The sequence below is a fragment of the Malaclemys terrapin genome, chromosome 3, assembly GCF_027887155.1.
Source record: "Malaclemys terrapin pileata isolate rMalTer1 chromosome 3, rMalTer1.hap1, whole genome shotgun sequence".
Classification (NCBI taxonomy): Eukaryota; Metazoa; Chordata; order Testudines; family Emydidae; genus Malaclemys; species Malaclemys terrapin.
Window position 1 is genome coordinate 135,435,362 of NC_071507.1, and position 27,811 is coordinate 135,463,172.

A 27,811-nucleotide genomic window follows, 5' to 3' on the forward strand; every position below is an offset into this window, starting at 1 on the left:
GTGATCAACACCCTCCACAGCACACCTTTCAAGATCCATGGATCCTATACATGCCTATCACAAAATGTTGGGTGCACCTCATCCAGTGCACTGAATGCCCCGTTAACAACTATGTGGGTGAAGACAGACACAATCACTATTATCTTGAATGAACTCTCATAGAAAAATGAGAAAAGACAAAAATATATCACCTGTGGGTGAACACTTTTTTCACAAAACAACAATTCTACATCTGACTTCTCAGTTCTCATTCTCAAAGGAAATCTGCACAACACCTTCAAAAGAGAAGCCTGGGAGCTTAAATTCATAACTTTACTAGACACTAAAAATCTTGGACTGAATAGAGATGCTGGATTTATGGCTTATTACAACAATCTGTAACCCACTAACATCATTCTGGCCCTCTCCCCCTCTGGCTCCCTTTTTTCTCTCTCCCTTCCTTTCCTCCTTGTGACTGGAGAGGTGTTAATGGGCCATTTCACCTTGAATGGCCCCTTGAACTATGTGTTAACTACTTATGCTAAACAATCTGTTCCACCTTGTTTTTAGCTGTAATACTCTGAATACATTCCCAGACCTGAAGACAAGCTGTGTAAGCTCAAAAGTGTCTCTTTCACCAACAGAAGCTAGTCTAATAAAGGATATTACCTCACTCGCCTTGTCTCTCTGCCAATGCCTGCATTTGTCAGATATTATTTTCTAGCTCACTGCTCATAATAGTGGATACTTTTACTCAAAAGTATATAACTAGAAATAATATTTATAGAAGAAGATTGTCAGCAGTCTGGAAGTTATTTGTAATCTAAATGGGTTTTTTTAATTAACATATTATTTTATTATTATAAGGCTGCTGTATTAGAGGAACAGATACGAATGCATCTTCAGTGCTGTTTGACTCTGTGTAGCTTCTGGGACTTGAATCTACCTACTGTCACCATACTCTGGGAGTATTACAGCAAGAATCTGGTTAGTAAATGCATATGTGAAAAATGAGAGTTACAAGTGTGCCCCCTCCCATCTGAGAAATTACTTTATGCTCTGAACTACTTGAAATAGCAGTCACATTTGTGAAAAAGTTCTAATCGGTTTTAGCTCAACGTGGGTTGAAATGTCCCAGAAATTGCTACCATGTAACAAAAAAATATTCTTGAACATCTCAATTTCTAGATATTGCACATGTCATGGGGAAGTTTGGGGATGTGTTAACCTCCATTATCATTTGTGCTCAGAGCTGAGAAAAGTGAGATTTCCTAAAGAAGTTCTGTACACAGTGACAGTGCGTTTTGTTCTGGGTGGCAGGGGTGATATGAAGATGACCTTTTGTTGTTTGTATGAAGGAATTTACATAGTTATTTAGCACTTAACATTCTTTTCTGCTTTTACTTTGTCTTCCAGAATAGTTCCTTCACCATTCCGTGGCTTGGTCTGAAGGGTCTAGCAAGTGTTAGTAAAACTCCTTTGTCTATGCTTGAATTGGTGAAAAACTGCTGTTCTGACCAGCAGAGCCCTGACCTGTATAAGTCCAGCAACAGTTACCTAATTTTTCTCTGTATTTTGGCACAAACAATGAAAGAAGCAATGGAGAGCAATGTAACCCATCCTTGGAAACAAATTAAAGGAAGGTATAGTAATCTTTTAACTTGGCAGGTGCCATATACCAGTAGTTCCAATAATATCCTTTTCTTTCTTTTTATAGCCATTTCAACTTTTCCATTTTTAAGTTTTTCCTTTTTTGTGAGGTTTTAGTTTGTTACTTTGTGAGTTTTGAAATATGGCAATAGCCATAAAGGAATAATTAGGCTGTGTACAAAGACATATGAAAAATAGTTAACTGAAACATTAGTTTTTCTAATTTAATATAGGTGTGTGATTAACTTGTGTAATCAGGCGCAGACTCTCCCCTGCGGCGCCTCCTGTTGGTCATCTCAGGAATTAGCTTGCCAGCCTCCAGAGCGCCCTCTGCAGGCCAGGTGTCCCGCCTGTCTTTGGCCCCCGTGTCCCTCCCAGACCCCGGTGCCCTTGACTTAGGTGCTGCCCCCCTGGCAGTACCCCACTCTTTCTCTCTGGGTCTCCCCACCCAGGGGAACCCCCACCCCTTCTCCCAATGTTGCCTCAGTCATGGCTACTGCCAGTCACCATCTAGCCCCCACACCCTGGGGCAGACTGCAGTCTATCAGCCAATCAGCACCGGCAACAAGGGGTTTGGACTGGCTGCCTTTACCTACCCTCAGGCTGCCCCTCTGCAACCCCAATACCTATATGGCCTAGGACCAGACCCTGCAGCCTGGGGAGTTGCACTGGCCTAGGGCTTCCCCACCCTCAAGGCCTTTCTCCAGCCCTGCTTCACTCTAGGTCCCCAGGTGAGCTCCCTGCAGGCAGGCTTGTCTCCCTCTCTCCTGTCAGAGGGAGACTCCTATGCGCTGGCTACCCTGGCCTTCTTATAAGGCTGAGTGGCTCAGTGTGGGGGCGTGGCCCCAGCTGCAGCCACTTCCCCAATCAGCTGGGGTTTTTGCTCCCTTTTACCCAGCCCCTTGCCCTCTGCAGGGCTTTTCCAACTCCTTCAGGGCTGGAGCGGGTAATCACCCCGCTACAACTTGCAATCTTGTATTTTAAGAAGAATAACAACTTCTGCTTCTGCTGATCAGTGAATGCGCTATAACTTTTCAAATGACTTGCATTTACAATGGTTTAACCTCTAAACAAGTAGATTTTCACTTCAGACCACAAATAAATTGATTAGTATTGTTATTGGATGTAGCAAACTATTAGATTAAGTTCTGGGTGTTTTTGCAATATCTTTATTAAGATTTTATTGGACTACAGTACATTTATTACCAGAAAGGAAAGTGTATTGTGATAAACAAGGTAAAAGTTATACATATCACATTTCTGTGTTTCTCTTGTTATACTCAAAAAAGTTAAGGTTTTTAAAAAATGCTCACACGACCAAGTCTGCTGAATCAGTGTCTTGTTTTATTTAGCAATTTTAATTAATTTGCTTTATTGAAAAGAAACTATACTTAATATTTCTCTTATTTTAACTTGCTTTTTAATTCCTTAATTTAAGAGGGGGAATAATAATAGATAATCAATATCATGTGCAAGTCTGCTCAACCAGCATTCATCATTTCTACCTTGAATAAGTCAATTATACAAGTAACAAAATTTTAACAGCCTACAGCTATGATTTTGGGATGAACTCTGTTTTCGGCAGCTAACCAAGCATTAATTGGTGCATGAAAAACATAAATGCCTGTCAGTAGTAATTTACTACTAAACAACATTAATGGGATTTGCTACAATTTTTGGTGGCTAGATTTTAAAACCTCAACACCATTTCTAACTATTTTTCCAGGTGAAAGGATAGGAGGAAATTAGTGTTTATGGAAGTTAACTATTATGCGTAGAACGGGTCGTAAATGGAGGGTGAAGAGTATACCATATTTTTTAACGCCAAACAGTAAAAATTTGGACAAACCATGCTGAGTCCTTTGTTCCCTCATATCTTAAGAAAAATATTTAAAATATGGTAAAATTTATTTAGAGTTCAGTCTAACAGTCTCCACGTTAAAGGGCACCTATGTGAAAGCTTGGGATATGCAAAGTAGCAGCACTTCTTCTTGCTACACTTGACCACCAGTTATATGACCAATGCAGCTTAAAGCCCCCCATCACACTTTCCCACTAAATAGAAATTGCACTCTCAAGTGCCTCTGCCCTCTGTCAGTGTCCTCTCAAACAGGAAGGGCGTTGCAGTTTACACAAATAAGTGTGTTTGGGCCATTCCAGATTGTTGGGGAAAGGGGGCGAGCATTCTGAAGAAAAAAGGTGGTCAATAGGGAATGCTGTGTCAACAGCGCCCGAACCCACCTCTTTTATCACAAGGGGGATGAAGCACAAAGGTCTTATCACAGCTGTGGCAGTATAGCATAGGAGAAGAGGTATTTTTTCATGTACGGTGTTCTCAAGCCATTGTGAGCTTTATAAGTCAAAACAGACTTCTTAAACTCCACCTGAAAACCAGTGAGCATCCATTGCGGAACCTGGAGCACTAGTAACACATGCTGCAACTGAGAGGCCCCACTTAATATTCAGGTTGATGGTGATGTGTTCAGTTCTGAAAGGGGGAAAGGTATGAAGGAAACCATCTGAGCCAAAGCTTTGTTCCAGTAGTACTGGCTAATCTAATCTTTCTGCTAGAGGTGAGACGCTTGCATCAACAGTAGTTGACATGGGGAGAAAGGTTAGGTTTCACCGTGGGTTGGAAATCCCTTGGCATGCACCCTGGATTGGGAAAAAGAAGGGAAGGAATTAGCTTGTTCCAGGTTAAAACAGGTTAAAAGGATGGGGGAGAGAAGAGAAATTTAAAAATAGAGAAGAATTGCTTAAAGTAAGTGTGTGGAGCTAGAGTAAAGGTGTAAAATGGGACTAGTACAGCTCTTCAAGGAGATGGAAAGAAATATGCTTTAACATAATTTAAACTTTTTTGTATTTTTTTTTTTTTTATTTTGTAGAATTTATTCCAAGTTCCATCAGAAAAGAATGCGAGAGCTGACAGAGGTGGGGCTGCAGAACTTCTTTAATCTTTTCCTTGTGTTAGCGGCTGTTGCAGAGACAGAGGACATTGCAAGCCGGGTGTTGGATCTCCTGGATTTTCTTAGCCCAACCTCCACCAGCACGTCTCAGAGAGCTCTAATTTGGAGAGGCTACTTTGCCTTCCTTTTGATGTATATTGAGAAGAACATGGACATCAACGTTCTAGCTGAGAAACTTTCACATGCTTTCTGTGAAAAGGCAAAGGAGTTTTTGGTCACCAAGAATGATCACACACACAAACAAAATCTCTGGACACCACTCTCCACTTACATTGATGGTGTTCAAGAAGTGTTTGAGACCAGCTGCTACTTGAACCTTTCCCAGGAAAAGTTATTGAATGATGGATTTAGTATGCTGCTCCCGGCTTGTCGAGGAACTGAACTCAACATGGTCCTAAACTTCCTGCAGGTGGTTCTGTCCAGGCTCAGGTAAGTTATTCAGATAAATCATGAACACAGACTGGTATCTTGCTTTGTTTTTGTCACTAAATTGTAGTCGTTGAACCAATAAGAGGTGAAGCCATTTTAGATTTGGTATTGGTGAGTAATGAGGACCTCATAGAAGAACTGGTTGTAGGGGACAACCTTGGTTCAAGTGATCGTAAGCTAATGCAGTTTAAACTAAATAGAAGGATAATCAAAAATAGATCTGCAACTAGGGTTCTTGATTTCTAAAGGACTAACTTAAAAAAATTAAGGGAATTAGTTAGGGAAGTGGACTGGGCCAAAGAACTCAAGGATCTGAATGTGGAGGATGCTTGGAATTTAAGTCAAAGCTGCAGAAACTATCTGAAGGTTGCATCCCAAGCCAGGGGAAAAAATTCATAGGGAAGGGTTGCAGACCAACCTGGATGAGTAAGCATCTCAACCAGGTGATTAAGAGAAAGCAGAAGGCCTACAAGGAATGGAAGATGGGATAGATCAGCAAGGAAAACTACCTCTTGGAGGTGAGAAGGTGTAAGGATTAAGTGAGAACTGCCAAAAGTCAAGCAGAGTTGGACCTTGCAAAGGGAATTTCTATAGGGAAAGGTTCTATAGTCAGATAAACAAAAAGAAAACAAGGAAAGAAGAAGTGGGACCACTAACCTCTGAGGGTGGGGTAGAGTTTAAAGATAATCTAGGCATGGCCTAACACCTAAACAAATACTTTGCCTCTATTTTTAATCAGTCTAATGAAGAGCTTAGAGGTAGTGGCAGGGTGGCTAATGGGAATGAGGATATGGAGGTAAAAATGACCACATCTGAGGTGAAAGTCAAACTCAAACAGCTTAATGGGACTAAATTGGGAGATCCAGATAATCTCTATCCAAGAATATTAAAGGAACTGGCAAATGAAATTGCAAGCTTAATAGCAAGGATTTTTAATGAATCTGTAAATTCGGAGGTTGCACCCTATGACTGGAGAATTGCTAATATGGTTCCTATTTTTAAGGAAGGGGAAAAAGGGGATCCTGGAAACTACGGGCATGTTAGTTTGACCTCAACTGTATGCAAGGTCTTGGAATAAATTTTGAAAGAGAAAATAGTTAAGGACATAGAGGTGAGCAATAAGTGAGGCCTGGTCCACACTAACCCCCCACTTCGAACTAAGATACGCAACTTCAGCTACGTGAATAACGTAGCTGAAGTCGAAGTACCTTAGTTCGAATTTACCACGGGTCCAGACGCGGCAGGCAGGCTCCCTCGTCGACTCCGCGTACTCCTCTCGCGGAGCAGGAGTACTGGTGTCGACGACGAGCACTTCCAGGATCGATCCCAGAAGATCGATTGCTTACCGCCGGACCCGGAGGTAAGAATAGACCTACCCTGAGATAAAATACAACATGGTTTTACAACAGGTAGATCGTGCCAGACCAGCTTGATCTCCTTCTTTGAGAAGACAACTGATTTTTTTTTTTTTTTTTTTTGAGAACTAATCTACTTGGATTTCAGTAAGGCATTTGATATGATTCGACGTGGGAAATTATTAGTTACATTGGAGAAGATGGGAATTACTATGAGAATTGAAAGATAGATAAGAACTGGTTAAAGGGGAGACTACAACGGGTCATACTGAGAGGTGAACTGTCAGGCTGGAGGGAGGTTACTAATGGAGTTCCTCAGGGATTGATCTTGGGATCGATCTTATTTAACATTTTTATTACCAACATTGGCACAAAAAGTTGAGAGTATGCTAATAAAATTTGTGGACGACACAAAGTTTGGTCATATTGCCAATACAGAGGAGGACCAGAATATCATACAAGATGATCTGGATGATCTTGCAAACTGGAGTAATAGGAAAGGTATGAAATTTAATATTGCAAAATGCAAGGTCATGCATTTAGGGCCTAACAACAAGATTTTTTTCTATAAGCTGGGAACATACGAGTTGGAAGTGACAAAGGAAGAGAAAGACCTGGGTGTATTTGTTGATAACAGGATGACTATGAGCCACTAATGTGATGCGGCTGTGAAAAAGGCTAATGCAGTCCTAGGATGCATCAGGAGAGGTATTTCCAGTAGAGACAGGGAAGTATTAGTACTATTATACAAGGCACTGGTGAGACCTCATCTGGAATACTTTGTGCAATTCTGGTCTCCCATGTTTAAGAAAGATTAATTTAAACTGTTACGGGTGCTGAGAAGGGCTACTAGGATCATCCAAGGAATGGAAAACCTACTTTATGAGAGGAGATTCAAAGAGCTTGGCTTGTTTAGCATAACCTGCAGTTATCCCTACTAATCCATCCCTCCTAGGAGCACTGGTAGCTTTCCAAAGCCATCAAACAGCAAAATAGACAAACTGAAAACCAGAATCTCCTCAGCTGTGGGGAACAATCCTGACCTGGCAGAGGGGAGGTGGAAAATGTGACCAAAGATGATTGCTCTCTATAAATACATTAGAGGGATAAATACCAGGGAGGGAGAGGAATTATTTAAGTTAAGCACCTGTCAAGGCTGGATCCCCTGCATGAAAACTTCTAAGCTTAACTACCAGCTTAGCTCTGGTTCGGCTGCCACCATTTCAATGGATTCCATTCCTGGGAAACCTTGAAAAACCTTCACCAAATCCCTGGTGAATACAAATCCAACCCCCTTGGATCTAAAACAAGGAGAAATTAACCATTCCCCTCCTTCCTCCCACCAACTCCTGGTGAATCAAGATCCAAACCCCTTGGATCTTGAACAAGGAAAAATCAATCAGGTTCTTAAAAAGAAGGTTTTTAATTAAAGAAAAAGGTAAAAATCATCTCTGTAAAATCAGTATGGAAATTAACCTTACAGGGTAATCAAACTTAAAGAGCTCAGAGGACTCCCCTCTAGTCTTAGGTTCAAAGTACAGCAAACAAAGATAAACACTCTGGTAAAAGGTACATTTACAAGTTGAGAAAACAAAGGAAAACTAACACGCCTTGCCTGGCTATTTACTTACAAGTTTGAAATAGGAGAGACTTGTTTAGAAAGATGTGGAGAACCTGGATTGATGTCTGGTCCCTCTCAGTCCCGAGAACGAACACACTCCCAAACAAAGAACACAAACAGCCTTCCCCCCCCAAGATTTGAAAGTATCTTGTCCCCTTATTGGTCCTTTAGGTCAGATGCCAGCCAGGTTACCTGAGCTTCTTAACCCTTTACAGAGAAAAGGATTTTGGAGTCTCTGGCCAGGAGGGATTTTATAATACTGTACACAGGACAGCTATTACCCTTCCCTTTATAGTTATGACAGCAGCAATGTCAGCACAAAAACAAATGGATATAAATGGGCCATCAACAAATTTAGGCTTGAAATTCAGATGACGGTTTCTAACTATCAGAGGAGTGAAATTGTGGAACAGCCTTCCAAGGGGAGCAGTGGGAGCACAAAACCTAACTGGTTTCAAGACTGAGCTAGATAAGTTTATGGAGGAAATGGTACAATGAGTCTGCCTACAATGGCATTTGGCTGATCTGCAACTACTAACAGCAAATATCTCCAATGGCTAGTGATGGGACGCTAGTTGGGGAGGGCTCCTGACTTAATACAGAAAATTCTTTCCCACGTGTTTGGCTGGTGGGTCTTGCCCACATGCTCAGGGTCTAACTGATCACCATATTTGGGGTTGGGAAGGAATTTCCCCCCCGGGTCAGATCAGCAGATTTGCCTTTCTCTACAGCATGGGGCACGGGTCACTTGATGGATTCAATTAGCGTTAATGGTGGATTCTCTACAACTTGAAGGTTTTAAATCATGATCTGAGGATTTCAGTAACTCAGCCAGAGGTTAGGGGTCTATAACAAGACTGGGTGGGTGAGGTTCTGTGGCCTGCAATGTGCAGGAGGTCATACTAGATGATTGTGGTGTTCCCTGCTGGCCTTAAAGTCTATGAGTCTATAATGTATTCACTTCTCTGTCAAACAGAACAAAACTGAAGAGGTGACTCTGCAGGATTGTGAATTACATTTTAAATTCTGAATTTCAATCCACAAATCTCTCTGTTCAGAAAATCTTTCTCTGCTGTTTCAATCCTGAGGTGTGAGATCCCAGATATCTCTCTTTGCTATGAATTGATGCCACTGTAGGCCAAATTATTTATTTTCCATTTTCTTGGACAGCATTGTGAGCAAAACTGAAGTTCTCTGGGTTTTGGCCTCTTTTAAAATTATAATCAGTATTCAATTAGTAACATTTAATTATATATTGCACACTCTGCTCTAATTTTCCGGTCATATTTTTTCACCTACGCATTCATGCAACAGTGCACCAGGTAAGTACCTAGTTAGAAATAAAACACAGAAAATGGAGGCAAGAAGTGTCTGATGGAAAGAAGGAAATCCTATTTTATCACTAAATAATCAATTTTGCTTTGATTTATTGGTGTAGTTTCCAACATCCAAATTGCCCTTCCTGCAATAAACATTTATGTCTACTAATTCACTTTGGAGGTAGTCCTGCAGTTTAAAGCCAAAACTGCTTTAGGAGGGCTGAAAAAACATTTCCCCCATAATTCCACTGCAAGCCATAATAAGACAGTTATTGATCTGCCACTACATGAGACCTTTGAGCTTGAGATTTGTGGAGGAGGGGCAGTGAGAAATGCACATTATGAATAGTGAGAAAAAATTGACCTGCATGTAAGATCTCTGTTTAGCTGGGGTACTTTGTTACTGTCTAGATAGTTTGCCTGCAGCTGTCAATAGCTTATAAATCCAAAGTCAACTGCTTTTCAGGCAGCCTTTGAAAAAAGATAAAGTGCAGCTGATTTATTAGAAAGGTTTTCTCATTTCTGTTCAACTGAGTTTATATATTGGAATACATTAGAGACTTCAAAAATATTGTGTATATTAACCAAAAGAGAAAACTACCCTCTGTGAGGAAGGTGAACCTCTTATTCCCACTTTGCCTTGGCCAATCTGGCAATGGGAGAAAATCCTTCCCAGTCCCTGAGAAAGGAGTGGCTAGTGCAGTGCCCCCAGCGGATCCTGACCAAACCTGGTCTTTCACCAGGCCATTTCCAAGGCTGGGAGGGTGGGTGCTGCTCCACTTGGTCTGGATATGAGAGAGGGCTTTTCCCTCATGGCTTACCCCCCTACCTACTCTCCCCACCCTTCTAGTCAGGTCACCTGGGGAGATGCGTCCTCTACCTCTTAAAGAGGTATACGCCTTCCCCTGGCAAGCCAGACAACTGCCTCCATGCTTAAGGTGTGGAACAGTCATTCTTCAGGCAATCTCATGGAAATCATTGGAGTACTTGAGGAATAAGGTACTTCTCAACATAAGAAAGGATATCAGTGTCTTGCCCCCAGTCCTCCTGTGCTTCAGTTTCTCCATATGTAAAATGGGGTTGATGGTACCTACTTAGCTACTTTAATGTTTGTAAATCATTTTGATATCCTCAGGTGGAAGGTGCAAGAGATATGTAAAATATTGATGGAGCTTCTCTCCTATGCTAATAGGTGCTCTAAAAATAAATAAGGTAGATTAACACCCTTCCATTCATGGAAGGAAAATAACATTAAAAACTAAATGGTAATTACTTAGCTCAGTCTGAATACTATACCACTATATTTCTTTGCATCTCTGTGTGCCAAGCAGAGGTTAACCAGATTGATGATACTCATTCTTGGCTGCATCTCTGACTTTGAAAAGAATGAAATGACTCACTGTAGCAATCGCTCCTGTTTTAAAATCCAGGTGGGAATAAGATAGCAGACCTTGCATAAATGTAATTTTTCTGTACACTGTACTGTGTAATAGTTTTATAACTGTATGACAGAGAATTTACAGGTAGGAAGGAAGTGAGATCACTGATTAAAGAGAGAAGCGGCTCCCTCTAGGCTGTTAGGAAATAATAACTTCATATGCCACTTTCTGCTAACCCAAGATGATGGCTCACAGGAGCATTCTTTATTGCTGATTAAGTAACATTATGAAAATAGTGACTTGGTTATGTTAAGCAAATGTCTCACTATTTAAAGCTTAGAATGTCAAATAGTTTTAGCAATCCCCTTAACTTATCTCATTGCATTTCTGGAATCACATTTCTGGTTTCCCAATTACTTTTATTTGAGGTTATTGTAAAACTGGCAATCGTTCATTTGCAGAGTGGGATGTAGCCAAAAGTTGTGCTTTAATTATAGCCATTCATGCTGCTGTGGTTAAGGGTCTGTCAGCATTTCCATTATAAACCTTTATTTTCAAGGGTTTGTATCATAGCTATGAAAATTTGCTCTAGGCTGAAACTTGTATAGAAGGTCCTGTAAGAGTGCTCATTTTCTTTTTTTCTTAAATAGGAGTTGGAAAGCAGATACTCCTTTTTTTTCACTGCTGCCTCTAATCTTTTTATTTTTTTTATTTTTTTTTTTAAATGAAGCTTTTAAGGCTTTTCCATATTGTGCTGTCCACTAGAAAAGTAATAGGAACACTAGAGTTTCCTGTCTATGTGTGGAAGATAGTATTAAAGTGGCAGGCTCTTCCACATAATTCAATATTTTCTTCTTCTATCTTTTTTTGGGTTTAAGAATAGTAAATATTATGAGTAGTGTGTGTGTGGAGGGGGAATGGCTATGTTTTTGTTAGTAATTAACTTTTGATCAGTGGTGATTAGGATGCCCAAGCAGAATACTTGTTAGTACAGCACTTAGCACAAAGGGGTCCTAGTCCATGAGTGCATCTCACAGAACAAGAACTTGGTACTGATTGTGGGATGGGATTGTGAGGCTGTAATTAATATAGGTTAAAAAAAAAAGTAGAGTACGTTAAATTAAAAATGTGCTGATGAAGTCGTCTTGTATTTATTTGGGGTATTCCATACCTAACACAAGCTTTAGAGAGACAAGGTTGGTGAGGTAATATCTTCTATTGGACCAGCTTCTGTTGGTGAAAGAGACTTGCTTTTGAGATTCACTGAGCTCTTCTTCAGGTCACAAACCTTTTTCCCTTTTTTTTTCACAACACTGTCAACATGTTTAAACCCTGCCAAAATATCCTTTTTCCTTAATAAAAAAAAAAAAAAAAAGTAAATCCCATGCAGCATGCATATTTATATTCATAATGGTGCCCACCAGCTCAACACATCCAAGTGCCCTGCATCATTGAAAAAAAAAAATTAACGAGGAAATAGTCTGACAGGATCTGACAGAATTCCATTCCCTGCTGTTAAAATAAAGAACAGGGTGAGTTAGAGGCCTAAAATTTACTGAACTTGTGCTCTGGTGTCCACGCACAAGGAACACATTCTGGTGGCAGAAGCCCTCCACTGACATATGTAGTAGAAGAATTTTAAATATTTTAATATTTCTTTATTTGATAAAATTTAATCTCCTTGGTCAAAATGCATCACTTTAGGGTGAGCATTGTATTCTCATTATCTCATCTTTGTGTTTTACTTTGTGCCTCATGTAACAACTGAGATGTGTGTTTATGATACAACAGTGCTTGTCCTATCGTAATACAAATGCTGAATTCTAATACTCTTTGCTTAGAATAAGAGACTGTTGCTACTGATTCCCAAGGTAGATTTGAGAATAATCACTAACCAAATAAAATAATATGTAATCCACATGATTCTTTATAATTTTACATGATTTGAAAATGTGTATGCCAATTTCTAGTGCTCTGGTAGGGTAGCAGGAATCAGAAATGTTACAGAAAATCTCAGTGCACAAATTTCATAGGCTAGTTTAGTATGGCACTGTAATCTCTTGCACATATATGTACAGTTGTCCCGTTGCCACAACTATTTGGTGTCACTGGTAGATGCCTTGTCAATATCCTAGATACCGTATAACCTGTGTAAACTTGAATCACGATTTCCACTAATCTCTCACAGGACGGGTTTTCGTTTGCCTGGCTTTGGACTGGAGGGCAGCCAATATTCCCATTGGCAACACCACTTCCCAGGCTAGTGCCACTTGTTTTTCAGGCAGCACTGGGCCCTTATAGGATGGATTGAGACTTTCACCACCACAGCCATACCCTGCCCAGCAGACTTTTGTCTGTTGTGGGATTGGTGACCTGGTTTATACCATAAAAAGTTAGCTTAAACTGGGATGAATCTTGGCTTGTATATTATTAAGGAGACAGGGTAAAAATAGAATGCTGTCATCATGGCAACTTGACGATGCACAAGATTAGAAACTTCGGCTCCCATTTTACCTCACACCATATACTGATCCCATTGTCACCATCCTCCTTTGTTCTGTCCATTCTTTTTTTGTCTCTGTTCGTGTGTGTGTGTATGTATGTATGTATATTCTCTCCCCCACCCTCCTACTCTCCCCTGCTTCTCTTCCTAATAGCTCTGGTACTCCTCACCTTTCCCACACTCATTAGAAGGCTGCATTATGCTGAGAGTGCCCGCTGCCAGACAAAGCAGTACTAAAATATGGAACCAGAGAAGTGCAGGGTGGAGGAACTGCTGCCTGAGTCTGCAGCCCTGTACAGATGAAATGCTTATGCAGCCACCTTCATTGTGTGCCACAACAGGAGCAGGAAGGGGAGGTGGGTGGCTTTCAAGGAGTCATGTGCTGTTTTGCTAACCATGAGTCATCACTTTTGCTCCCTTTGAGTTTGTGTGTGGGTTGATCTGGGTCCTGTGGCTTAACCTACCCACATTGAACTCTCTGCCTGAGTCCCCCTGTGCTAGTAGGAAAAACTCTGAGGTAGAGGATAACAAAACAAACTAGTGTGATCCAACAGAATATGGAAAAATGGTGGAGAGATTTACACTGTAACGTACTATTTTGTTTTTGGGATATTAGTATTTTTTGGAGGTTTAAGCCAAATTCTGACTATTTTTTTTTTTTTTTAAAAAGGTGTGTGGGGAAAAAAAACAGTGCATACAGATCAAGTAATTCATAGAATATCAAGATTGGAAGGGACCTCAGGAGGTCATCTAGTCCAATCTCCTGCTCAAAGCCAGACCAATCCCCAGACAGATTTTTGCCCCAGAGCCCTAAGGGGCTCCCTCAAGGATTGAGCTCATAACCCTGAGTTTAGCAGGCCAATGCTCAAACCACTGAGCTATCCCTCCCCCACATTGTGTGCACACATTTCTGCATGCATACAAAAAAGCAGGTCTTGGGTATGAGCCTTTGTTACTCCCTTCAGAATGTAAGCCCTAAAAGTTATTTGAACTTGAGAGAAAGGGCTAACCTTGTGATTAAAGCACAGGATTGGAATGCAGGAGATGTGGGGTCAGCGTCCAGCTCTGCCAAACATCCTGTGTGACCTTGAAAAAATCATTTTAATATCTCTCTGTGCCTCCGTTACCTATGTGGAAAATGGAAATAGCAATCCTTCCTTGGTCTGTCATGCTTTTTAGAGTGTAAACTCTTCGGGGCAAAGGCTGCCCTTTACTGTGTGTTTGTATAGTGCATGTAGCATAACGGGCCCACGATATCAAATGTGCTACTGCAATACATAACAATAACCAACTGGTGTATGACTGCAGGTGTGTAGTTTGTAGACACAAAAGATGGTGAAGCCACACAGCAGAACTGAGGGTATGAAAGGTAATGTTCTCATTCTTTTATTAACTTTTGCCAGTGGCTAAAAAAAAAATCCTAGTGTTTCTGCAGTTAGCTGATTGTAGTCATTCAAATCTCAGTTATTTTTATTAACTGACAAGAAGGAAAATCCTCAGAGCACTGGGATTGAACAAGTTTATATTTTGGAAATTAGAGCGTGTCTAAAAGGTGTGTTGTTTCTAAATTGTTTCTAATAAATGTTTAGCAGATTGCTCTGGAAACACTGGGTGTAGGTAAGTTATCCATAGCTAATTTCAATGTCAGTATGCTACTTCAAGGCGTGGCTCTGGTTATTAAAAATGAATTTCATTTGTCACTCTTTTTGCTTTGCCTGGGCTTGAAGTCGTTTCAGGTGTTTTATTAGGGTTACCATACGTCCGGATTTTCCCGGACATGTCCGGCTTTTGGGGGCTCAAATCCCCGTCCGGGGGGAAATCCCCAAAAGCCGGGCATGTCCGGGAAAATCAGGAGGGAGGGAGGGCTCGGCCGGGGCCTCTTTGGCCGGGCCGGTGCGGGGCCGGGCCGGGGTCGCGGGGCCGGGCGGGGAGCAGGGGGCGCGGTGCCGGGGGCCGGGCCGCTGGGGGGTGCGCCGGGCCGCGGAGCCGGTCCGGGGTCGCGCCGGGCCGCGGAGCCGGGCCGCTGGGGGGTGCGCCGGGCCGGGCCGCTGGGGGGTGCGCCGGGCCGGGGGGGTGCGCCGAGCCGGGAGCCGCGGGGTGCGCTGAGCCGGGGGGCCGGTCTGGAAGCCGGTCCGGGGTCGCGGGGCCTGGGGGTGCGCCGGGCTGCGGGGGTGCGCCGAGCCGCGGAGCCGCGGGGGTGCGCCGAGCCGGGGGGCCGGTCCGGGAGCCGGTCCGGGGTCGCGGGGCCTGGGGGTGCGCCGGGCTGCGGGGGTGCGCCGAGCTGCGGAGCCGCGGGGGTGCGCTGAGCCTGGGGGCCGGTTCGGGAGCCGGTCCGGGGTCGCGGGGCCGGGGGGTGCGCCGGGCCGCCAGGGGCCGGCCGGCAGTGCTGGGCGGGCCGGGTGTGGTCGGCCGGGGCCGGCCGGCACCCCAGGGCCCGAGCCGACCCAGGCTGGAGCCGCGGGGGGGCCAGCCTAGGCCGCACCTCCCCCCCCCCCCCTTTACCTGCTTCAGGCTTCCCGCGAATTAAATGTTCGCGGGAAGCAGGGGAGGGGGCGGAGACTTTGGGGAGGGGGCGGAGTTGGGGCGGGGGCATGGGCGGGGCTGGGGGCGGGGCCGGGGTCCCCTGGAGTGTCCTCCATTTGGAGGCACAAAATATGGTAACCCTAGTTTTATGTGTGAGTTGTTATGAGTGAAACATTTTGACTCCAAAATAAAATTGCATACTTAGATCTGCCCTCTTGTGTTGTGCTCCTCAAAGATAACTCTGGTGCAAGCTGAAGTTTCGATTGAATGTCTTTAGCTCTCAGAATAATTATACAAATGAATGAAATAAGGTACAGAATATAATATTGCTTAAGAGTGTGGAAGCAGAGAGAGGGGATGCATTGCATCCCCTTCCTGTCAGTTCTTTCTCTTCTTCCACAACAGATTCATATAGTGCATTGCAGCTATATACCCACTGTTTGGTATATGGAAAATCCTTGTTTTTAACTCTTGTTTTATCTAGCTTTGCTTTAGGATCTCATAAGTATTTATTTCCAATATTTAGCATCCATCTTCTGAATGAGTAGATGAAGATCATGAGAGAGCTACTGCTTAAAATCAAGTTCATATTAGCTAGCTTTTAGTGCAGTAATGGAAGAGCATCTTCCTTGGAATTATTTTTAAAATAAACTGAAAAGATTGCTGGGGTCAGAGAATCTGTTAGAGTTGCTTTTCCCAGCTGCTGATTGTTGATAGCCAAGTAATGCCAACGATGGTAAATATTTGAAGTGAAGGAAAATCAGATGTATTGTCTAACATTAATTATGAAAATATGCTTCTCTTTACCAAGTGCTACAAATTCAAAAAGCCTTCATCCTTCATCCGATCCATTCACTTTCTCTAGTAAAAACTAATTCATAGAAGCTTGTGTGTAGCCTACAGGTCAGCAATACAAGACTTACGGTAGTGAAAGAATAAAATCCAGCAAATGCATTTTCTTAAAATAAAAAAAAAAAAAAAAAAAAAAAAAAACCACGCAAAATCATTTTCAGGTGCCCTGAGCATCTGCTGCTTAGGACCCAATAGTTGTTTAGAAAAGTATGTACTCCTTGGAGAACATCAATGCAGATTTATTTTCTGGTTGAAGCGTTTCACTTTTGAACCTGTATTTTCCGCAAATGAACTTTTCTTTGTCTTCTCCCTTTTTCATTCTTTGCAGATAGTATGGAAAAAAGCTTTTTTTTTTTTTTTTTTTTTTTAAAGATTCTTTTTTGTTGGGGTTGTTAAACAAAGAACTATTTTTGCTAATAAAAATATTAAATGCAAGTAGCATTTAAATCTCTTAATTTTGATTGTTTCTTCTTTACCTTACAAGATATATATTTCTTCTCTCTTTAGGATATCCCTTGTCAGATTTAAGGCTTATTTAAAATGAAAAGAAAGCTGAAGCAATTTTCTTTATTCCATTTCAGTCTCCTAAGGCCTATTTCCCCCTGGTGAGCTCATAGCAACAGGGGGGTTTAAGGGAATTCAGCTTTCTGCAAATTAATGTCTCACATCATGAAAATTCAGGACTTTTTTTTTTTTTATATCTTGAAAAGTAATACAGTGAGTGCGAGTATTATTTCTTGCCAGCGGGTGGAAGATGAATGATTTTGTCACAGTTTTACTGCTTGATGAGCAGTGTCCTGAGGGTCAGGCTTAAGTCTGTGTCACTATGCTGCTCATTACTCTTGAGCTAAATAAGGGCTGATTGGATCTAAATTGCCTAGCACATGGGCCACAGATGAGCTCAGTGAGTAGGGGATGACCTGCTATTCAGGCTGGGAGTAACCCTGGTGTGCAAATGCTGCATTAGAACACCGTGGGAGAATGAGAGGCTACCGACCGCTGCCAGCAAAAGAAATCGAAATGTAAAAACTCTTTGATGCTGCAGTGTTAGAATTTGAAATGTAGGAAGTGACAGGTTGATGGTACTTATCAGCTTTGACTGGATTAGAGAACAGTGTCATCTTGCTTATATAATGACAGAAGAATGAAGCTAGCTCCTAACTACTCTGCAGTGCTGAGCCACTGCTGCCAGAATCAATGCTGCCTTCTACTGGTAGTTTTGATCGAGGGTTAGAAGAAGGGTTGAAAAGCCGTGAAGATATTCCTAAACTTTTTAACATCCCAAAATAGTAAGGGGGTATGTATTCTCATGTGTAGATGTGTGTATTCATGTATGTAACAAAGATTTGATAGATAAAATAGTGAACACTTATTTTTGGACAGCAGCTCTCAAGTTCTGTAACTTGAGAATACGCACATCTACAGCACTGAGCTTTACCCTTCACTTGCTATAAAATACTTCCCTCATATTCTTTTCTGCACCCCCCCCCCCAATCTCTTTGGAAGGATGTCATCTCTGGAGAGAAATACTAATTTGCATCTGCATGTTTAAAGAAAACTTGACCTTTTAAAAGAGTAGAAAAAGCTGCACAAACACAAAAGAGCAAATGAACTTGCTTGTCTGTTAATGGAGGAAAAGTGACTAGCAGGCAAACAACCCACAAAGAGAGCTGAGTGAAACAAGGGTTTTAACTTCACACAATTGTGAATGATTGTCAACGGTTCAAAAAGGATTTTTTTTTTCTCGCATTGTTTTTTTGGAGATTAGTAGAGGAGGATGCAAACTTGTCTTTCCACTTCCTTCATTTTCTGCCAATCTGTACCAGCATCAGTTACTTAAAACCCTGTTTCAGAGTAACAGCCGTGTTAGTCTGTATCCGCAAAAAGAAGAACAGGAGTACTTGTGGCACCTTAGAGACTAACAAATTTATTAGAGCATAAGCTTTCGTGGACTACAGCCCACTTCTTCGGATGCATATAGAATGGAACATATAATGAGGAGATATATATACACACATACAGAGAGCATAAACAGGTGGGAGTTGTCTTACTAACTCTGAGAGGCCAATTAATTAAGAGAAAAAAAAAAAAAAAAAAACTTTTGAAGTGATAATCAAGCTAGCCGAGTACAGACAGTGTGATAAGAAGTGTGAGAGTACTTACAAGGGGAGATAGTCAACGTTTGTAATGGCTCAGCCATTCCCAGTCCTTATTCAAACCGGAGTTGATTGTGTCTAGTTTGCATATCAATTCTAGCTCTGCAGTCTCTCTTTGGAGTCTGTTTTTGAAGTTTTTCTGTTGTAATATAGCCACCCGCAGGTCTGTCACTGAATGACCAGACAGGTTAAAGTGTTCTCCCACTGGTTTTTGAGTATTTTGATTCCTGATGTCAGATTTGTGTCCATTAATTCTTTTGCGTAGAGACTGTCCGGTTTGGCCAATGTACATGGCAGAGGGGCATTGCTGGCACATGATGGCATAGATCACATTGGTAGATGTGCAGGTGAACGAGCCCCTGATGGAATGGCTGATGTGATTAGGTCCTATGATGATGTCACTTGAATAGATATGTGGACAGAGTTGGCATCGGGGTTTGTTACAAGGATAGGTTCCTGGGTTAGTGGTTTTGTTCAGTGATGTGTGGTTGCTGGTGAGTATTTGCTTTAGGTTGGGGGGTTGTCTGTAAGCGAGGACAGGTCTGTCTCCCAAGATCTGTGAGAGTAAAGGATCATCTTTCAGGATAGGTTGTAGATCTCTGATGATGCGCTGGAGAGGTTTTAGTTGGGGGCTGAAGGTGACAGCTAGTGGTGTTCTGTTATTTTCTTTGTTGGGCCTGTCTTGTAGGAGGTGACTTCTGGGTACTCGTCTGGCTCTGTCAATCTGTTTTTTCACTTCAGCAGGTGGGTATTGTAGTTTTAAGAATGCTTGATAGAGATCTTGTAGGTGCTTGTCTCTATCCGAGGGATTGGAGCAAATGCGGTTATATCTTAGAGCTTGGCTGTAGACAATGGATCGTGTGGTGTGTCCTGGATGGAAGCTGGAGGCATGTAGGTAAGTGTAGCGGTCAGTAGGTTTCCGGTATAGGGTGGTATTGATGTGACCATCGCTTATTAGCACAGTAGTGTCCAGGAAATGGACCGCTTGTGTGGATTGATCTAGGCTGAGGTTGATGGTGGGATGGAAATTATTGAAATCATGGTGAAATTCCTCAAGGGCTTCTTTTCCATGGGTCCAGATGATGAAGATGTCATCAATGTAGCGCAAGTAGAGTAGGGGCGTTAGGGGACGAGAGCTAAGGAAGCGTTGTTCTAAGTCAGCCATAAAAATGTTGGCATATTGTGGGGCCATGCGGGTACCCATAGCAGTGCCGCTGACTTGAAGGTATATATTGTCCCCAAATGTGAAATAGTTGTGGGTGAGGACAAAATCACAAAGTTCAGCCACCAGGTTAGCTGTGACATTATCAGGGATACTGTTCCTGATAGCTTGTAGTCCATCTTTGTGTGGAATATTGGTGTAGAGGGCTTCTACGTCCATAGTGGCCAGGATGGTGTTTTCTGGAAGATCACCGATGGATTGTAGTTTCCTCAGGAAGTCAGTGGTGTCTCGAAGATAGCTGGGAGTGCTGGTAGCGTAGGGTCTTAGGACAGAGTCTACATAACCAGACAAGCCTGATGTTAGGGTGCCAATGCCTGAGATGATGGGGCGTCCAGGATATCCAGGTTTATGGATCTTGGGTAGCAAATAGAATACCCCTGGTCGGGGTTCTAGGCATGTGTCTGTACGGATTTGTTCCTGTGCTTTGTCAGGGAGTTTTTTTAGCAGATGGTGTAGTTTCTTTAGGTAATCCTCAGTGGGATCAGAGGATAATGGCCTGTAGAATGTGGTGTTAGAGAGCTGTCTAGCAGCCTCCTGGTCATATTCCAATTTATTCATGATGACGACAGCACCTCCTTTGTCAGCCTTTTTGATTATGATGTCAGGGTTGTTTCTGAGGCTGTAGATGGCGTTGTGTTCAGCATGGCTGAGGTTATGTGGCAAGTGATGTTGCTTTTCCACAATTTCAGCCTTTGCACGTCGACGGAAGCAATCTATGTAGAAATCCTCTGATCCCACTGAGGATTACCTAAAGAAACTACACCATCTGCTAAAAAAACTCCCTGACAAAGCACAGGAACAAATCCGTACAGACACATGCCTAGAACCCCGACCAGGGGTATTCTATTTGCTACCCAAGATCCATAAACCTGGATATCCTGGACGCCCCATCATCTCAGGCATTGGCACCCTAACATCAGGCTTGTCTGGTTATGTAGACTCTGTCCTAAGACCCTACGCTACCAGCACTCCCAGCTATCTTCGAGACACCACTGACTTCCTGAGGAAACTACAATCCATCGGTGATCTTCCAGAAAACACCATCCTGGCCACTATGGACGTAGAAGCCCTCTACACCAATATTCCACACAAAGATGGACTACAAGCTATCAGGAACAGTATCCCTGATAATGTCACAGCTAACCTGGTGGCTGAACTTTGTGATTTTGTCCTCACCCACAACTATTTCACATTTGGGGACAATATATACCTTCAAGTCAGCGGCACTGCTATGGGTACCCGCATGGCCCCACAATATGCCAACATTTTTATGGCTGACTTAGAACAACGCTTCCTTAGCTCTCGTCCCCTAACGCCCCTACTCTACTTGCGCTACATTGATGACATCTTCATCATCTGGACCCATGGAAAAGAAGCCCTTGAGGAATTTCACCATGATTTCAATAATTTCCATCCCACCATCAACCTCAGCCTAGATCAATCCACACAAGCGGTCCATTTCCTGGACACTACTGTGCTAATAAGCGATGGTCACATCAATACCACCCTATACCGGAAACCTACTGACCGCTACACTTACCTACATGCCTCCAGCTTCCATCCAGGACACACCACACGATCCATTGTCTACAGCCAAGCTCTAAGATATAACCGCATTTGCTCCAATCCCTCGGATAGAGACAAGCACCTACAAGATCTCTATCAAGCATTCTTAAAACTACAATACCCACCTGCTGAAGTGAAAAAACAGATTGACAGAGCCAGACGAGTACCCAGAAGTCACCTCCTACAAGACAGGCCCAACAAAGAAAATAACAGAACACCACTAGCTGTCACCTTCAGCCCCCAACTAAAACCTCTCCAGCGCATCATCAGAGATCTACAACCTATCCTGAAAGATGATCCTTTACTCTCACAGATCTTGGGAGACAGACCTGTCCTCGCTTACAGACAACCCCCCAACCTAAAGCAAATACTCACCAGCAACCACACATCACTGAACAAAACCACTAACCCAGGAACCTATCCTTGTAACAAACCCCGATGCCAACTCTGTCCACATATCTATTCAAGTGACATCATCATAGGACCTAATCACATCAGCCATTCCATCAGGGGCTCGTTCACCTGCACATCTACCAATGTGATCTATGCCATCATGTGCCAGCAATGCCCCTCTGCCATGTACATTGGCCAAACCGGACAGTCTCTACGCAAAAGAATTAATGGACACAAATCTGACATCAGGAATCAAAATACTCAAAAACCAGTGGGAGAACACTTTAACCTGTCTGGTCATTCAGTGACAGACCTGCGGGTGGCTATATTACAACAGAAAAACTTCAAAAACAGACTCCAAAGAGAGACTGCAGAGCTAGAATTGATATGCAAACTAGACACAATCAACTCCGGTTTGAATAAGGACTGGGAATGGCTGAGCCATTACAAACGTTGACTATCTCCCCTTGTAAGTACTCTCACACTTCTTATCACACTGTCTGTACTCGGCTAGCTTGATTATCACTTCAAAAGTTTTTTTTTTTTTTTTTTTTTTTTTTTCTCTTAATTAATTGGCCTCTCAGAGTTAGTAAGACAACTCCCACCTGTTTATGCTCTCTGTATGTGTGTATATATATCTCCTCATTATATGTTCCATTCTATATGCATCCGAAGAAGTGGGCTGTAGTCCACGAAAGCTTATGCTCTAATAAATTTGTTAGTCTCTAAGGTGCCACAAGTACTCCTGTTCTTCTTTTTAAAACCCTGTACTACTGGCATTGACCTCCCTCACCTCTAACTCCTATGACAAAAGCTGCCTTACTCAGAAAAGTAATTTGGTTGGATCATGAATCCTGTGGACTAGATGATGTGAAGCAGAAATATGAATTAAATCTCTCTCTTCATATATGTACTGCTTATATGTATGCTACCTGTGGATATACCTTCTGGCTTTCCTCCCTTGGGATGCTGCTGCTTGCATTGAAATATCCTCTGAAGAGTTCTGGGACATTAAGCAGCTTGCAGCATTAGTCTATTAATTTCTGTTCACCTTAAATAATAATAATCAGAAAAACAAAAAATAGTGCCAGAAGCCTAGCATGCATGAGCAAACCTACAACAAACCAGTGTGAGTCCATGTGTTTGAGAGGGAAAATTGTGATAAGGAACCATTTAACTTGAAGCTTCTGAGCTACGTGAAAACTAGGGCTATCAAGCAATTAAAAAAAATTAATCGTGCTGTTAAACAACAATAGAATACCATTAATTATAAATATTTGTGGATGTTTACTACATTTTCAAATATAGTAATTTAAATTATAACACAATACAAAGTGTACAGTGCTCACTTTATATTTATTTTTTATTACAAATATTTGCACTGTAAAAAACAATTTTTTTTCAATTCATCTCATACAAGTACTGTACTACAATCTCTATCATGAAAGTTGAACTTACACATGTAGAATTATCTGTAAAAAAAAAAAAAACAAAACCTGCATTCAAAAATAAAACCGTGTAAAACTTTAGAGCCTACGAGTCCACTCAGTCCTACTTCTTGGTTACAATTTGCAGGAGATAATGCTGCCGGCTTCTTGTTTACAATGTCACCTGAAAGTGAGAGCAGACATTCACATGACACTGTTGTAGCTGGCGTTGCAAGATATTTATGTGCCAGATGCGCTAAAGATTCATATGTCCCTTTATGCTTCAACCACCATGTCATAACTATAAAGGGAAGGGTAACAGCTGTCCTGTGTACAGTACTATAAAATCCCTCCTGACCAGAGACTCCAAAATCCTTTGCCCTGTAAAGGGTTAAGAAGCTCAGGTAACCTGGCTGGCATCTGACCCAAAGAACCAATAAGGGGACAAAATACTTTCAAATCTTGGGGGGCGGGGGGGGGGGGAAGGCTTTTGTTTGTGCTCTTTGTTTGGGAGTCGTTCGCTCTTGGGACTGAGAGGGACCAGACATCAATCCAGGTTCTCCCCATCTTTCTAAACAAGTCTCTCATATTTCAAACTTGTAAGTAAAAAGCCAGGCAAGGCGTCTTAGTTTTACTTTGTTTTCTCAACTTGTACCTTTTACTAGAGTGTTTATCTTTGTTTGCTATACTTTGAACCTGAGGCTAGAGGGAGGTCCTCTGAGCTCTTTAAGTTTGATTACCCTGTAAAGTTATTTTCCATACTAATTTTACAGAGATAATTTTTACCTTTTTCTTTAATTAAAAGCCTTCTTTTTAAGAACCTGATTGATTTTTCCTTGTTTTTAGATCCAAGGGGGTTGGATCTGTATTCACCAGGAGTTGGTGAAAGGAAGGAGGGGGAATGGTTAATTTCTCCTTGTTTTAGATCCAAGGGGGTTGGATCTGTATTCACCAGGAGTTGGTGAAAGGAAGGAGGGGGCATGGTTAATTTCTCCTTGTTTTAAGATCCAAGGGGTTTGGATCTGTATTCACCAGGGAATTGGTGAAGGTCTCTCAAGGCTACCCAGGGAAGGGAATTAGCTTTGGGATGGTGGCAGCGGACCAGACCTAAGCTGGTAGTTAAGCTTAGAAGTTTTCATGCAGGCCCCTACATTTGTACCCTAAAGTTCAAAGTGGGGAAGCAGCCTTGACACACCATTCCAGAGGACTTGCATCCATGCTGATGATGGGTTCCGCTCGATAACAAGCGGACTGATGCATGTTCATTTTTATCATCTGACTCAGATGCCACCAGCAGAAGGTTGATTTTCCTTTTTGGTGGTTTGGGTTCTGTAGTTTCTGCATCAGAGTGTTGCTCTTTTAAGACTTTTAAAAGCATGCTCCACACCTCGTCCCTCTCAAATTTTGGACGGTACTCCAGATTCTTAAACCTTGGGTCGAGTGCTGTAGCTATTTTTAGAAATCTCGCATCAGTACCTTCTTTGTGTTTTGTCAAATCTGCTGTGAAAGTGTTCAAAAATGAACATGTGCTGGGTCATCATCTGAGATTGCATAACATGAAATATATGCAGAATGCAGGTAAAACAGAGCAGGAGACATACAATTCTCCCCCCAAGGAGTACAGTCACAAATGTAATTGACGCATTATTTTTTTAACAAGCATCATCAGCATGGAAGCATGTCCTCTGGAATGGTGGCCAAAGCATGAAGGGGCATATCAATGTTTAGCGTATCTGGTATGTCAATACCTTGCAATGCCAGCTACAAAAGTCCTGTGCGAATGCCTGTTCTCACTTTCAGGTGACGTTGTAAATAAGAAGCAGATCGCAGTATCTCCCATCAATGTAAACAAACTTGTTTGTCTTAGCAATTGGCAGAATAAGAAAGGCCGTACCAGGTCAGACCAAAGGTCCATCTAGCCCAGTATCCTGTCTACCGACAGTGGCCAATGCCAGGTGTCCCAGAGGGAGTGAACCTAACAGGCAATGATCAAGTGATCTCTCTCCTGCCATCCATCTCCACCCTCTGACAGACAGAGGCCAGGGACACCATTCTTTACCTGTCCTGGCTAATAGCCATCAATGGACTTAACCACCATGAATTTATCCAGTTCTCTTTTAAACTCTGTTATAGTCCTAGCCTTCACAACCTCCTAGGTAAGGAGTCCCAGAAGTTGACTGTGTGCTGCGTGAAGAACTTCCTTTTATTTGTTTTAAACCTGCTGCCTATTAATTTCATTTGATGACCCCAAGTTCTTGTATTATGGGAATAAGTAAATAACTTTTCCTTATCCACTTTCTCCACATCACTCATGATTTTATATACCTCTATCATATCCCCCCTGAGTCTCCTCTTTTCCAAGCTGAAGAGTCCTAGCCTCTTTAATCGCTCCTCATATGGGACCCTCTCCAAAACCCTAATAATTTTAGTTGCCCTTTTCTGAACCTTTTCTAGTGCCAGTATATCTTTTTTGAGTTGAGGAGACCACATCTGTACGCAGTATTCGAGATGAGGGTGTACCATCGATTTATATAAGGGCAATAATATATTCTCAGTCTTATTCTCTATCCCCTTTTTAATGATTCCTAACATCCTGTTTGCTTTTTTGACCACCTCTGCACACTGCGTGGACATTTTCAGAGAACTATCCACGATGACTCCAAGATTTTTTTCCTGACTTGTTGTAGCTAAATTAGCCCCCATCATATTGTATGTATAGTTGGGGTTGTTTTTTCCAATGTGCATTACTTTACATTTATCCACATTGAATTTAATTTGCCATTTTGTTGCCCAATCACTTAGTTTTGTGAGATCTTTTTGAAGTTCTTCACAGTGCTTTGGTCTTAACTATCTTGAGCAGTTTAGTATCATCTGCAAACTTTGCCACCTCACTGTTTACCCCTTTCTCCAGATCATTTATAAATAAGTTGAATAGGATCGGTCCGAGGACTGACCCTTGGGGAACACCACTAGTTACCCCTCTCCATTCTGAGAATTTACCATTAATTCCTAACCTTTGTTCCCTGTCTTTTAACCAGTTCTCAATCCATAAAAGGACCTTCCCTTTTATCCCATGGCAGCTTAATTTACATAAGAGCCTTTGATGAGGGACCTTGTCAAAGGCTTTCTGGAAATCTAAGTACACTATCTCCACTGGATCCCCCTTGTCCACATGTTCGTTGACCCCTTCAAAGAATTCTAATAGATTAGTAAGACACGATTTCCCTTTACAGAAACCATGTTGACTATTGCTCAATAGTTTGTTTTTCTATGTGTCGAACAATTTTATTCTTAACTATTGTTTCGACTAATTTGCCTGGTACAGATGTTAGACTTACCGGTCTGTAATTGCCGGGATCACCTCTAGAGCCCTTTTTAAATATTGGCGTTACATTAGCTAACTTCCAGTCATTGGGTACAGAAGCTGATTTAAAGGACAGGTTACAAACAAAGTTAACAGTTCTGCAACTTCATATTTGAGTTCTTTCAGAACTCTTGGGTGAATGCCATCTGGTCCCAGTGACTTGTTAATGTTAAGTTTATCAATTAATTCCAAAACCTCCTCTCGTGACACTTCAATCCGTGACAGTTCCTCAGATTTGTCACCTATAAAAGCCAGCTCAGATTTGGGAATCTCCCTAACATCCTCAGCTGTGAAGACTGAAGCAAAGAATCCATTTAGTTTCTCTGCAATGACTTTATTGTCTTTAAGGACTGAGTGGACTTGTAGGCTCTAAAGTTTTACCCGGTGTGGTTTTTGAGTGCAGTTATGTAACCAAAAAAAATCTGCATTTGTAAGTTACACTTCCACGATAAAGAGATTGCACTTCAGTACTTGCATGAGGTGAATTCAAAAATACTATTTCTTTTATCATTTTTACAGTGCATGTATTTGTAATAAAAAATAATATAAAGTGAGCACTGTGCACTTTGTATTCTGTGTTGTAATTGAAATCAATATTGAAAATATAGAAAAACATTCAAAAATATTTAATACATTTCAATTGGTATTCTATTGTTATAAGTGCAGTTAATCACGATTAATTTTTTTGATTTAATCGCGTGAGTTAACTGTGATTAATTGACAGCCCTAGTGAAAACATGTTCTTAAAATTATAAAAAGGATGACAAGACTGCTCTTTATTTATGCTAAATGTTTTACTTTAAGAACATAAGAACGGCCATACTGGGGCAGACCAAAGGTCCATCTAGTCCAGTATCCTGTCTTCTGACAGTGGCCAATGCCAGGTGCCCCAGAGGGACTGAACAGAACAGGTAATCATCAGGTGATCCATCCTGTCACCCATTCCCAGCTTCTGGCAAACAGAAGCTAGGGGCACCATCCCTGTCCATCCTGGCTAATAGCCTCCATGAACTTATCTAGTTCTTTTTTAAATCCTGTTATAGTCTTGGCCTTCGCAACATCCTCTTACAAGGAGTTCCACAGGTTGACTGTGCATTGTGTAAAAAA

General features: G+C 41.9%; 1 protein-coding gene across 1 annotated transcript in view; it reads left to right on the plus strand.

Moving 5' to 3' along the window:
- MMS22L (MMS22 like, DNA repair protein) overlaps window positions 1–27,811 on the plus strand; it is a 141,594-nt gene that overhangs the window by 41,332 nt on the left and 72,451 nt on the right. Inside the window, exons 12-14 of the mRNA XM_054023847.1 lie at window positions 847–966; window positions 1,396–1,622; window positions 4,515–5,024. Of these exons, the coding sequence (XP_053879822.1) occupies window positions 847–966; window positions 1,396–1,622; window positions 4,515–5,024 (857 nt within the window). The remainder of the gene's footprint in view (window positions 1–846; window positions 967–1,395; window positions 1,623–4,514; window positions 5,025–27,811) is intronic.